Source organism: Pleurodeles waltl, chromosome 8 (assembly GCF_031143425.1).
Source record: "Pleurodeles waltl isolate 20211129_DDA chromosome 8, aPleWal1.hap1.20221129, whole genome shotgun sequence".
Lineage (NCBI taxonomy): Eukaryota > Metazoa > Chordata > Amphibia > Caudata > Salamandridae > Pleurodeles > Pleurodeles waltl.
In genome coordinates, this window is record NC_090447.1 from 1,276,588,110 (window position 1) to 1,276,602,675 (window position 14,566).

General features: G+C 43.0%; 1 protein-coding gene across 2 annotated transcripts in view; it reads left to right on the forward strand.

Annotated features, from left to right (window-relative positions):
- USP12 (ubiquitin specific peptidase 12) overlaps positions 1-14,566 on the forward strand; it is a 438,367-nt gene that overhangs the window by 214,328 nt on the left and 209,473 nt on the right. For both annotated transcript variants that reach the window (XM_069202221.1, XM_069202220.1), the window contains exons 4-5: positions 4,135-4,364; positions 11,443-11,519. In XM_069202221.1, the coding sequence (XP_069058322.1) occupies positions 4,135-4,364; positions 11,443-11,519 (307 nt within the window). The remainder of the gene's footprint in view (positions 1-4,134; positions 4,365-11,442; positions 11,520-14,566) is intronic.

Below are 14,566 nucleotides of genomic sequence, written 5' to 3' on the forward strand. Positions count from 1 at the left end.
TCACCAGGGATTGTGCTAAGTTTTCTCTTTCTCCACAACTAGTTTGTTCATCCATGCATAGTTTCTATTTTGTCTCTTAAGATGTGCTAAGTCACAAAGCTTCCTTTTCTAATGTTTAATCTGAATGTGAGTTATTTAGCATTCATGTTCAAAACTGTTGCAACTATTAGTGAAGGTAGAAGCCAACATGACCATCACCATCAACTCTTTTCAGTGCTGATAGGATCCATTGAATGGTGGTGTGCCTAAAGCATCTTAAGCTAACAGCAATGAAACTGAAATTCTCCTTCCTTAAAATACTGCATTGCTCTGGTCTCGCAGCATTTTTTTTTTAAAGAAATAGAGTAAACGTATGAAAAGTCTGAGTCCAATTGCTCTGCTGAGAGGAGATTTAGACCACTGCATTGCAAGATATGCTTAGGTTAGGTTGGGATTTAGGACTGTTTGTAAGAAAATGTCCGATCAGTTCTTAGTAACTTGGAAGAGAAATAAATTAAAAGATCTTATATATGAGGAGAAGAGGAAGCTTCTTTTTGGTGATTTCAAATGGAATTAAACTGACACTTGACCATAGAAAAAGACCTAGAAGCTTAACATTCACTTGCAAAAGTAAAATATTTTAACTTTAGTGGTAGCTGATTCATAAGATATGAGAAGTTTTTGAATAATGTGTTCAGCAGTCGAATAGAAGGATTTTCTCTGCCTCTGTTTCAATTTCCAATTTCCAGATTTTTGATGTTTACAATTACTTGGAAGTATATGTGATTATATATACCGTGTGTTCCTAGTGTACATTGAGTGTACTTGGAATCTACCCCCTTCCGACATTGACTAGTTTGGGCCAGCCCCATTAAGGCACTGATTTAAGACTTTGGCAACCACAACTTGGCTCAGCCAGAGTAGTGTATATCTTTTGCCACATGCTTGTGGCTTTGCGGTGTACACTTTTGCTTCCTAGAGATTTTCAGACATTACAGTGTATGAGGGACTATTTCACACTGTTAGACTTGTCAGCCATACGGAGGTCTTCCCCCAAAGCTTCAGCCTTACTCCTAATTTTTTGCTGATCTCCTTTTCGTTGGCCTTAGGAATCTGCACTTTACCACTGCCAACAAGTGCTAAATTGTGTGTGCCCACCCTGTAAAAATGTGATAACATTGGCTTACATGCAGTTTTTACATTTCATTTACCTAAAGGTCCCTAATAAAGTGGCACTATTTGTACCCAGGGCCTGTAAATTAAATGTTAATAGTGGGCCACTAATTATGCCACCCACTTCAGTAGCTTGTCAGACATGTCTCAGGCATACCATTACAGCCTGTGTGTTCAGTTTTAAGCTGTAATTTCAACCTTGAAAAAGAAACCTTTTGCCTGGCCTAAATCTTACTTTTTAATATATGTAAGTCACCCATTGGGAAGGCCCTACACAACCCAGAGGAGGAGGGTGCATTGTATTTAAAAAGTTGGACATGTACCTTTTAAGTTTTACATGTCCTGGCAGTAAAAAAATCTTAAATGAATGTTTCACTACTGCAAGGCCTACCTCTCCCATAGGATAGCATTGGGTGACCTTATTACATGTAATAAGTGCTTACTTTTAATTTGGAGTAGGTCGTGATGTTGAGTTTGCCCTCTAAAGAATTGTAATTTAAAACCCTCTTAATGATAATGTTGGAGTTTAAGTCGCGGTTCTGATAATGCCCCTTCTAGAAAGTTGTCATTTTCTTGTCTTAACCAGTTGGTGTCTGCATCCTCTATCCTAGGTCACATGACTAGGTGTAGCTGGCACTTGGCCTTTATACATTGCTCCCAGACAGTGAGATACTTGGGGGAATAGGTGTTGGCAGGAAGGGACATCTCTTAAAAGATGGGGGTGGGGGGAGCTGTCACCTACCACACGTAAACATCAGAAGGGCTCTTCCTCAGCACCCTCACAAAGTGTTTCACACTAGTCTTCTGTGCCCCCAGACAAGCTGGGGCTTGGGCAGGGAGGCAGGAAGTTCCTATCACCTCTGGGAGTGGAAACCTTCAGAACCTTTTCCTACTTCAAAGCTGGCACTATGTATAAATATTGGACCATCAGACCCAGCTCTTCAGTACATCCCTTGAACTGTGGAAGTCTTAGAATGGCTTCTGTGCTGCTGTGCTGCAAGAAGGACTGCTACACTACTACTATGCTTCCCTGCTGTCTGATTTTAAAAGATAAAACTTGTGTCTTCAACCTGGGATCACCAGAGTGACTCCAAGGCCTGGTTAGCTGGCCTCCTGATCAAAGCCTCAGGGACAGAAAAGGCTCCAACCACCTTGAACTCAGCACTTGTACTCTGTTTGCTGGAAGTATGGCTCCCCAAGTGGTGCCACCCCAGTCCTGGACAAGTGGAAGTGGGCTTGAAGAGGCTCTGCCAGCCCAGCTGTGGTCTCTTGGGCACAACCAATGCAGCACGATTCATCTCCCCATAGCTCCGCATTGGAACCACTGCTGCGTAATGGATCCCCAATGCAGGACCTCACATTGCAGCTCATAGTAACTACTGCTACGCAACACATTCCTGATACAGGACTCCACATTGCAAGCCTCCGTCAACGGCATCCTCTGCAACTCAGGACCTTTCTTTGCAAGTCTTGATGATTGCATCGTCAGAACTGGTGCTGCTCAACGCATCCACAACACTGGACCTTGCATCGCCACTGCAGCTCATTGGAACCGCACAATTCATCTTCAGCATGGGACCTCACAGCGTTCCGCAACCAGGATTTAAGGTACTTTGTTCAAACAGGGCCAAGCTTGGTCCCTGTATCCGACCCGTGCTCCATCGCGGTTGGCCTGATCTTGTGACTTTGTCCTGGTCTGGCGTGACCATATAACCACAGTTAGCGCTTTGTGCATTTAGGCACTATTTTTACCTAAAATTTTAAAATTGCATATCTCCAGATCCACCTAATCGCATTTTTGTTGTTTTAAATTTTACTCTATTTTTCTAAGTTGCTGTGGGATTTTTCTTGTGTTTCCACCTTATTACGGTTTGAAGTACTGCATAAAACCTTCACACATCGCCTCTGACTGCTGTTGTACCAAGCTACCACAGGGTCAATCGCAAGTTATTTTGGGGTTGCTTATAACTTCACCCTGACAGGATTTGTGGTTGGTACTTGAGTAGGGTCAGCTCTCTCAACCGGCAGCCCAATATCCTGCATTTCCCCCCCCACACACCTTAAAAATACAATAATTACAGTCATTTAAAAACATTTTTTTTTTTTTTTACAGCAGCACACCTACCAACTTTGAAATAGTAGTACTTTGTGGGTAGAGGGGGTGCAAGGTTTTGGAGTGAGAGGTGGGGATTTGAGCCCATAATCACTTGGCCAACCACAGATTGTGGTAGAGAGGCCATGTGTAGGAGATGGGGCTTGGAGCCAGCACTTGTTGAATAGACTTTACCACTCTCCCCCCAAAATTAATTATCTTGGATAGCCTCTTTGCAAACTAAACAAAGTATGTTTTGAGCTTTTAAAAAAATACATCATCACTCTTTCTCTGAACACCTATTCTCACCCTATGGCACGCTGTTTTTTTCTACTTCTAACAATAACTATATTTAAAAAAACAGAATAATGTTTGCAGCCGAAAATCTGAATGTGCGCGTCTGTCAAAGAAAGTAGGTCTGGATTTAATGTGCAAATGTATGAAGGCAGCTTTTGTGCATGCATTTGCATGCATTGCCACACTAAAGCCAGGCCTAGTGGCTTTCCTATTCCTCATAGATTTTTACCCTTTATAAAGAGTTTCAAGTTACTTTGGATGAAAGGATTAATTCTAAAGGTATGACTGTATAGGGGAAATGTCCTACAAGGCAACTACTCTCTTGCTAAATTTTCTTATTACCTTTTCTAAATAATTCCATTGTCATTTTCTTTTTAAAATCTTGTATTTAGTATACCGAGTAGTAGGTTTGTAGCAAGAATGTACACTGATTTATGTATAGTTGGATAGCTTTTATTCATTGACATAAAGTTTCTGATCCGTGGTCCCAAAATAAAGCAAGTTAGCACCCTTTTTTCTGCTTCTTTGTTTTAACAAATTGACAAGTTCTCTTTCTGCATTTGTAATATATCTTATGACTATTACTGTTTTAGAGCTGTTTGATAACTACATGCAGCAGGACGCCCATGAGTTTTTAAATTATCTATTAAACACCATTGCTGATATTCTGCAAGAAGAAAGAAAACAAGAGAAGCAAAATGGCCGTATTCCAAATGGCAATATTGACAATGAAAACAATAACAGCACACCAGACCCTACTTGGGTTCACGAGATCTTCCAGGGAACATTAACGAACGAGACCAGATGTCTTACTTGTGAAACGGTATGTTCACCTCTTTCAATGTTTACAACATATTTCTTATTCTTTCTAATCTTGCTTGGTTACACAGTTCTTGAGGTTCAGCTGACTGCTTAGAAGTATCTTCTTTATTTGCACATATATTCTTTATTTGTTTAAGATATGTTTTAACACAAGTTATTGGGCGCTTGTTGTAAAGGTTAATGAGGGGATGCATATCACCACTGTCTTAGTTGCCATGTGCCAATCCTTTCTGCTGCTCGATTCTCATTAATTGGTGGTGTTGGACTACTTTGTCCTACTTGATCTTTGCCACAATTGGACCTTGATTAATAACCTATTTCTGCTATCCGTTCACCCCTTGCTCAGCTCTTTTTCCCAGCAGGGTAGCATATTCCGTTAGTAACAACTTTAATCCCAGGACCATTTCCAGTTCTTGTGTAAACTGCATCCAGCAATTCCATAGCGCTGGTAGCTCTCAAAGTGTTCCTGTGCCCAGACTCCCACAAACGAGTTTCACTTTCAATTCACTCAATTATTCATAGTTGATCCTTTTTAAATTATACCCTTTGAAATAATTTCAGCTGAACCAATCGGAAACCCAACTTCACTGGCACCTCTAGGCATACATAAGTGAAGATATAGGGCATCTTCGTTGACACGTATATCTTGTTCCTTTTGCTTAAAGACGACTAGAGTAACGCATGCCTGGGATACAGCCTAACCATTTTAGCTTATAGTAGTCAACCCTTGAACATTAATTCTACCACCTTGCCCATCACTCCATTGATTCAAGAAGTCAGTGCATGCTCAATTTGCAGCGACTTAAATGTCTCGAAACTCTTTCGCATGTACTAACTTTGTAGTTATGAAGTTTATATAATGCCACACATCGCCCAACGTAGTTGTACCTGTCATCTCACCCCTTTAATCTTGCCAGACCATTCACTCCTGGCATTCTGTGCTTGACCCACAGTGATGTCTTAGATGCCGCCTCCACGAGTCTCGGTCTTTAGTGCCTGAGCCTGTGAGTGGAGCAAGTTGACTCGCATTTACCTTCATTTATTATTACTTGGGTGTAGCCTTTTTTCTTTGGCCGTGCCTATCAGTTCTTAAGGAAAACTTGTCCGGCAAGGCAAATGTCCTTTCAGTTACTATTATTAATTGTGCAGCTTCATTGTATTTCATGGTGGCTCAGAAGAGCAACCCATCATTCCTTCTTTGTTTTTTCCTGAGGTATGCTTAGTGCAGTGATGGGAATGCCTTCTTCCAAAGTAGTGAGTTTATTAAAAAGTCCAATTTCATGAACCACCTTTCAGATATATCATCTGGCATGTTTGTCTGTACATATAAACATTTTGAAGGTGCAGCCATTTTGAAAAAGGATACACAGTCCAGGAGGGAAAGAGGTAGCCTCTTCAAGTGTCAAACCTTTATACTAAGATCATGGAGCAGCAGGCCCAGGTTGTCGGTAATAAACATAGTAGTGTCTGTCAATATCCAGATTTCCAAATATTTTAAGTGAATTCTGAGAGAGATGGGGACCTTTAACAATGGAGTCAACATCATACAAGGTAACAGCAGTGAGTTAAACAATTTAATAGAAATCCTGAACACCTTCCTTAACTATTGAATATCGATTTTAGTCTCTCCCCCAAGTTGCCCGGGTCGTCTATGTATTCACATAAATTATCTGTTTAAATAGATTTATTTGTCCCATCCACCACATCTTTTACATCCCCTAATCAGGGTGCCCTGCAAATCCATTCTGCTAAGACTTTGATTATGAGGCAGACAAAATGAAGTGGAATGTCCTTCTGTGTGCAGTAAAGTCTAGATTGACTAAGAATACCCTCGTTTTGGCCAATGGAATATTATTATGTAATCATGTTTCCTATGACAAAGCAGGTACCAGGGCCCATTCTTTCCAGTATGAGGAGCAAGAAAGGTCATTCCAAAGTTGAGCGTCCAGTGACACTGATACTGTTGGTTCTACAACCAGCCCAGTGTAAATGTTATAATGCAGCTAGTTAGCTTAGTTAAATGGCATACATCTGGACTAGTCCAGATGGATCGGCATAGGGGCATTTGTATTATAGCTAGTATTTTAGTTTTGCTGTTTAACTATATGGTAGGCCGATAAGAAAAAAAACCTGCACCTTGCCTGCTTAATATATCAGGACTATTGACGCTGTTCTTAAATCTACTGATATGTTATTCTTTCTAGATTTTAAAAACCCTATCCAACATCTGGTAGGTTGCCATTTTCTTTTTAAATTTTATGGATAGACCATTGGGTCTTGGCGCCTTGCCAAACTGTTTCCGCGGCAATGTAGTTGTGGCCTCTTCCATAGTGATGCTTCCTATAGCAGTTAGATCTGAAACCCTGCAGCCTGAGACAAAGCTGATCAAATCTTCTGTCTCACAGGTCAGTCTGGAATTATTAAATATTCGAAGGTTTGTAGCAAAAACGTATCCCACTATTTTGTTGACTACCATTTGTTTGCCTGTGTTAGCTTTCACCCCAAAATAATGCCTCAAGCTTCCTTTGTTATTTCTCACTCAAACAAGAAGTTCTCTGGCCAAATCAACCACCTGTGTAACATTTTTCTTTTTTCTGTGCTTAGATAATGTTGTGCTCTCCTCATTAAGGAACACCATTTTGTGTTCTTCCATTGTCACCTGCAGTTGTTTCTCAAGCTTTTCTACAGGCCTCCCCTATATGATTTATTATTGGGCTTCAGTGCCAATTTAGGTTCTTGCTTCAACCCCTGTGCAGGTTCCTTTCTCAGCGATGGCACCAAAAGAGGATCGAATATGGTCAGTGGTCTCAACTCTGAGCTGGTTCTCACTCGACTGAGGCCTTGCTCTAATCCCATGGGGTGCAGGCTATAACAGATCTTTCAGACTATATCTTTCCCTTACCACATGGTAGAGCTCATGCCTTGCATCAGCTCTTTGGATCAGATTATGATAATAACGATTATGATGAAGGGGACGAATTTGCCCCACAGTATGATGAGGGCAATTGATAAAATTAACTGCAGGATCCCAGTGGTCTAGATAATACCGCAGACACTGTGCTTGTCTTTTCCTCTTGGTCCTGTCACAGAGGAAGTAGCCTCTTTTGTGATGATCATGAGGTGCGCTGCAGAGGTCCGTGACCTGCAGCTCCCTACAATGGAGGTTGAAACCAATATTTTAAAAGAGGTTCTCCAGCCTGGCCAGGTCCCTACTGAACCTGTATTATCATCGAATGAGGCCCTAACCGGTATGCCCTTGGGCAAAGTCATGTTCTGACCCCCGAGTTAATAGACTGGTAGCTCATTGCCACAGGCCGGGCAATCCTGACTTTTTGACATAACACCATATGCCCGGCAGCCTGGTGGTCCAGGCGTCCACCAGCAGAGTCATCCCTAATGACATTCCCACAACTCCTCCTGATTGTGATTCTAAGTACATGGAAACGTTTGGCAATTGCGTGTTTTTATCAGCTAGTCTTGAGCTCAGTCATTGCCTGCGGCCCTGTAGGCCACTACAGTCTATTTTATGGGATGTAGTTGGTGAAATCTTGCCAGCAGTTCCAGAGGACCTAATAGCGTCTTTAGCCCAAAGCATACAGAACAGCTGGGATCCAGCAAAATATGTGATCAGGTCTGGCCTGACCCAACTGACTGCTTAGGTTGTGCAATGGGCATAGTGTGGTGCCTATGGGTTTCTTTGGGGCCGTCCAGGCATCTTTGATGGACATGCCATGTAATGATTCTTGCCTTTTTAATAACATTTGTACTCCACCCTGGATGTTTTAGGGAGAATTGTGCCACAGCACATTCTCTGGGGCTGCCTGCTCCTTTAGACCATTTCCTCAGCAGTTCCACCCCTTTTGTGGCTATGCTAAGAATGTTCAATACTGCCAACACCAGACACTGCTGCCGGCACAACAGTCATTTCATGGCTGAGGCCGCAGCACTAGGGTAAAGTTCAGGGCATCAGGGACAACATGAAGCCCAGTCCCCCACCCCTCCAACAACTACTTCTGCAAAACTGCTTTAATGTATCTTTTTTGACACTCACCCACCCTGCGGGAGACAGGATCAAACATTTCCTGCACGGGGATGCAAGGCATACTGTTAGACTTATGGCTCTCCAACTTGTGAAGTGTGCTACTACCTCCCATTCCTTTCTGCTCCACCACACTAGCCACCCACATTAGTGCAGCTGGCGGAGGAACACTTCCATTGTACAACAGAGAAAGTGCAGGCTGTAATGGTCAAAGGAGCCATAGAGTGGGTTCTGGCTTAGGAGGCAGAACTGGGTGTTACTCCTGCTACTTCCTGGTGGCAAAGAAGGACGGAGGCCTTTGTTCTATTTTAAATCTCCTCCTCCTCCTCAGTGCCTTCCTGAGGAAGGATAAATTCAAGACGCTCACTCTGGTCCATGTCTTGTGTGGTCTGCGCTGGATCCTGGAGCCTGGATAGTAGTGATGGACCTGCACAACACATATTTTCATATTCCTGTCCTGTAAACTTACAGGCATTTCTGTGGTTCACAGTGGAACAGGAACATTTCCAATTTGAGGTGCTCCTTTTTGGCCATACCATTGTCCTGCAGTGTTCACAAAAGTAATGCCAGTGTTCACAGCACACTTTCTGAGTTCGGGTGTAGCAGTCTTCCCCATACCTTGACGACTGGCTGTTAAAGTCATGCTCACCCTAAGCAGTCATAAACCACCTCCAGACAGCAGTGAACCTCACTCTGTTGTGGTCCATCTATCAACTTCACAAAGGCAAACATGACTCCTTTGCTGACACTCCCGTTCATCAGAGCTGTCCTGGATGCGGAACAGGTTCAGGCCTTCCCCAGGAGTGGAGAGTCCAGGACATTCCAGTTATGATTTCAATGATGTAGTCTCTGTCGTGGATATCTGTGAGGATGGTATTAATGCTGCAGGAAGTCGGGGTTTCCTGCATCCTGCTTGTTGTTCATGTCAAATAGGGCATGCAGACTCGGCAGAGAGATATCAAGTCTCATTGGGCACAGCTCTAAGGGGAACATATTGTATTACACCCACTATTCGGAGGAGATGGCAAAAGGTCTGCAGTAGCGGCAGCAAAACATTGATTGGACCTGTGGCAGACCCCTCTCCTTGCCCCACTCAGAGCTAATGGTGGTTACAGATGCATCGCTACTGGGCAGGTTAAGCCATCTTGTAAGAATGGAGATAAAAGGACTCTGGTCTCTGGCAGAAACCCGCCCGAAGAAAGTTGTTGGAGTTGCAGGTGATTCACTTGGCATTGAAGGCCTTCCTAGTACCCATCAAGGGAAGGCCAGTGCAGTCTGTCAAAGAGAACACCCCCTCCAAGTAGGTAAGAGTTTGGGGGTCTTGGGTCCTGTGCCAGCAGACTCTGTGTCTCTGGAAGTGTATGACTCACAAGGGTATTTCTTTGCTGTTAAAGCACCTGGCAGCATCTATAAGTGCCAGGGTGGACATGCTCAGTCACAACACCTACAGTTCCCAAGAAGACACTATTTTAGAGACATCTTCCACTGAGACTGGAGCTTGGGACTCTGGTATGCCTTTCGACCTCTATCCCTCTTGACACAAGTTCTGGAGAAGATCAAGATCAATTTGTTGTCACTATTTGCTGTGTACCTCATTTGAGCCATTGCACAGCTGTCGATTACGCTCATAGTTTTTTTCTGGTGGTGCATCAGCTCATCTCATGAGTGAGTTGTGGACCATCTCAGTCCAGCTGCCTTATGCAACCTTCTTCCCAGCAGCTGTTGGGGAATTAGAGCTGCATTTCTGCTGAAGGTAGGAACACCTTTCTACTTTGGGCAGGCTACGACTCTTCTCACTTTTTGTACCCTGCCTTACCCCTCGAAAGAGGAGGAGAGGATTGCTTGGCCACTAAGAGCCCTCAGTTTCTACATTGATCATACCAACAACTCTTCGTAGGCTTCTTTTGAAGCAAGGCAGTTCCGAATAAGAATGATCCCTGGGTGGATAGTCTGAGTGGAAAATCTGCCATGCTTTAGGTAAGAAGCAGCAGCCTAAAGTATTGAGGACTAAGGCTGCTACTACTGGGCTGGCAGGTAGAGTGTGTGGCCTGAACATCTTTCAGGCTGTTACATGGGCATCAGTGCACACATTCACTAAGTACTACTGCCTTGACATTCTTTTCCATTGGGTGGGCCTTTTGCCCATTCAGCGTAGCAGGACATTTTGGTTTAAGCCATTCCACAGACCCTCCTCTGCGGAAGGTACTACTTTGGTATCTTGTTACAAGGTGAAGAATCTGCGGTTAGAAGTATCCACCAGAAGAACAAATACTTAGGTTTAATAATGCTCTTTCTGGTAGATAATCTAACCACAGATTTGTCACTGACCCTCCTACCTTCCTGTTTTGTGGAATGGACTCTTTCCATCTGAAAAGGCCCTAACCCAGAAATTTGCCATCTGATCCTGCCAATATGCTGATGGGCTCTGCATCTGATTGAGCAGACAATCCATAGAAATCAACTGCCATCGGCGCGCTCATGTGTGGCTTATATGCGGCCCCACTTGTCACTTCCGGAGTGGAATAAAATTGGCACGAAGCAGAAAAGTACCACATACCAGCGTACAGGAGTGCTGCTTTAAAGTTTTTGGATAGAGACTTATGCCTAGGGAATTTTTCACCAGGTCAGGCATCTGCTGTTAGAGCATCTGCTAGAAAGAGCGTTAACGAAGGTAAGTAACTTGTTGATCTTTTTTCTGGATAGAAAACTGCGTGTAAAAGGGATGCGAATATCCACAAATTTAAGGCTTGAAGAGTTTGAGTGCTCACCTAACCTAACAGCCTGCATCTGAGGCACTTGCAGAAAACAAACCATATGCATAGTTGTGCATTGTTGCATTGAAGTGTTTGTTCTGCAGTTTGCTTTATCAAATATATGCAGTACCCTTGACTTCTTCCTGTATCCTTGAAAAAAAAAAAAAAATAATGTTTATTGATCTTTTTTTTTTGTTTGTTTTAATAGATGTTAAATTGATATATGCTGGCTGACCATAGTTTGTTTGACTAGGTGCTGTAACCAGTATGATTATTTTATTCCATAGATAAGCAGCAAAGATGAAGATTTTTTAGATCTTTCAGTGGATGTGGAACAAAATACGTCAATTACTCACTGTTTAAGGTAAATGCATTCTGAACTAAACTTAATTTTACAATATATTTTTTCATACCATGCTGTTATGAATATACACATACAATGTTACTCTTGCAATTTAAAAGAACATTCCTGCTTTCAGGTGTGCATGATGTTTAGCTTAGAAGCTGTATTGTGTGCATTCTGTTACTTTTACAACATGGGATCCTTCACAGATTTGGATGCTCAAAGTTTTCCCCATAAAACTGAGAACCTATGGTAATCACTTTTTAAATAGCAAAATATTTTATATGTATTAACTACATAGTGGTGATAGGCACTGTGTAGTTGGGGTTTAGAAGGTGTTCTCGTTGAAAAGTAATTTTTTGATTTTGCTGATTAGTTTTGACCCTGTGGATAGATTTGCATGAAATTTGGCAGTCTGCATACTCTGTCAGTTAAATTCAGCATCAGGTTTCATGAAGATCCGTCCCTTCATCCCCGTTCCTTTGCAAGATGAAATGGGAACTATATTCTCATATCGCTCACAGTTCTGGTTCAGGGATTTTTGGTATCTATTGGCAGACTGATAAGGTTCAAAGTATGAATCTACTGTCTCATCAACAGTAACAATTAAGTGTTTTATCCCAATCCAGCACCCATGTGTAGGCATTCATTTTTACTGTGGGATGTTCCGGCAGGAATGAAGAACAGCCTTCACCATTACGACTTATGCCCTAAAATACTAAACGTTTTGTCTTTGAGCAAGGAATCATGCCATCAACTTGCTACATAAGCAGCTGCATGAAAGTCTCCCTTACAGGCTACTGTAGGCTTAGTCTGGCTTAAAACATCTTCTGTGAGAGTCCATTTATCAGCTGCCCCAGATATCTATAGTCGCGTGGCAATCTGCTATAGTTTTTCAGAATTTTTTATAGATTGTATGAAGGGTCTGTTCCAGACTTTCCTCCTCTGGACAGGCAACCTTGAGCATGTTAGTTGAACAGTGATTTAGTTAGCTCTATAAGAAGCCCCTTGCAGCTTATCCATAGGACTTTACCGTAATGCACTCTAGGAAGACAGGTGCAAGTGATGTCTGTGTAAGCATTTTGCTGTCAGATTCAGCTCGGGCAAGGTCTCCCTTTCCACCAACAAACGATTTATTCCTAAAGTACCCTTCATTCTTTTCTTCACTTTACCACTTATAAAGTTCACCTACTATTGTTATTTCCACTACCGACTTTTCCTGCAGAAAGGATTCTGCACTTCCTAGACATCAAGCAAAGTTTAAATTCGATAGGGATAGAGCCTGGGGCTTCCAGGCAGTCCAGCACTTCAAATATTTTTGCAGTGCGACCAGGGTTGCCTAGTTAGGAAGCAAGAAGGCAGGATGGGAGCACACTACCTCACATCCCAGCACAGTTCGCCCCTTTTGAGGTAGAACTGTCGAAGTTTCTTCTTTTCAGGTGGGAAATACGTTGACAGAATCAGCTGCCTAACTCTCCTGAAGCTTCAGAAAATACTAGACAGCATTCGGAAATGTGCTCCTTTCTCTTGCGTTTTGCATTTAGCTGGGACGTGCACTTCGGTGAGGCTCCAAACTCTACTGTTCTGAACTACATCTTAATTGTTGGTAGTTGTGTGTGCAACTGTGTGGTGTCACTGAGGTATATAGGTAGGTATTAATGTTGTTCCGATGCAGAGTCACATGTTTCTTCCCTACCACTGCTTCAGGTAGAAGATCTCACTGAGTAGGATCTGCCAGCTCCATTAAAAGAGCACCTTTTCCAGACCTGCTCCCTTGGATTCTTTTAGTGGTTAAACTTGTTGTTTGCCTCAGACATAGAGACAGCCACCCTAACTCCCCCCTTATTTAGGATTTTCTGCCATCCCTTTTGACATCCGCATTAGAAGGGAACAAAGCACAGCCTTTTTTATTTGGAGACGCTCAAGGCTCATGCTCCAGTGTTCTGATCTTGTCCGCCAGGTGAGTCAGCAATAAAACAACAGTTTCCTGATTCTTTTGTTTTGTTTTATTGACTTCATTTAGCAGTGAGGTAATTTCATTTTAGTTAAATATGACAGTTAATGTTTTAGATCTTACCTTTTGAGACAACTTTTCTTTAATCAAACTTAATATGGATACAGAGAGGGGATGCTGGTCAGTGGGCTGCATCCGTTGTGCTGTTAAATTGTCATATGGCCGGGTATTGCCGAGGCCTCCTACCACCAAACACCACTCACCCCTCCCCAAGCCTGTTTAAAATTCAGAGACACTTCCCTTGGGGTTAGGGGTCGTAAACCCCTGGCCGTATTTTATTATTGACAAGACATTGTTGATCCTAATCAACATTATATGCAGTAACCACAATCATATTCACAAAGCATTTACAGAGTTTTTTTCAATGGATGCCCTGCTTTAACAGAGTACGCTAATACATACATGACACTGACTAAACAGTTAGTTCCTGCGTACCCAATGTTGGTGGTTATGAATGAGATCATGACTGTTTTTCTAGTACTTCCAAACCCTGCCCCTATTTACACTATGAATCCCAGGGGTAGGATCTCCATCAGGTTTTTCTCATCCCTTCCCAAACTGGATTACTGTGGAGGGGGCCTGCCTGCGTGCCATAATACCTACCTCGGGCGACCCTGCCCACCCTCAGACTCCACCCCACCCCCTCAAGGGCCAGTGCTTGCTTCAGACCTTCTGCGCATGCGCGGGTGGTTGGCCCTAAGGGCCTGATGCCAGCGTCCGCTCGCACCCCACGCCCCTGTATGTCGTCCTCACTTCCCAGCCAGACTTTTTTGGAGGGTCCAGTTAGCTTGCCACCCAGTTCCTGTAATAAAAGGTACCCATTTGTATTCCCAGTCATGATCTCATCCCGCCACAGGCCCACATTGTTGACTGACGATGCGGCAACCCCTCAGAAGAGGTCAAGTACGCTGACATAGCCAAGCAAATACATTCTCCAAAAACATTTCATAACTGACTCGCGAAAGATGGATTCCGTCCTGCAAGAAAAAACCCTCTCCTTTAATGCAGCCATGTAAGACCACAGCCATCCATGGAGTCTGAAACAACTTGGCCC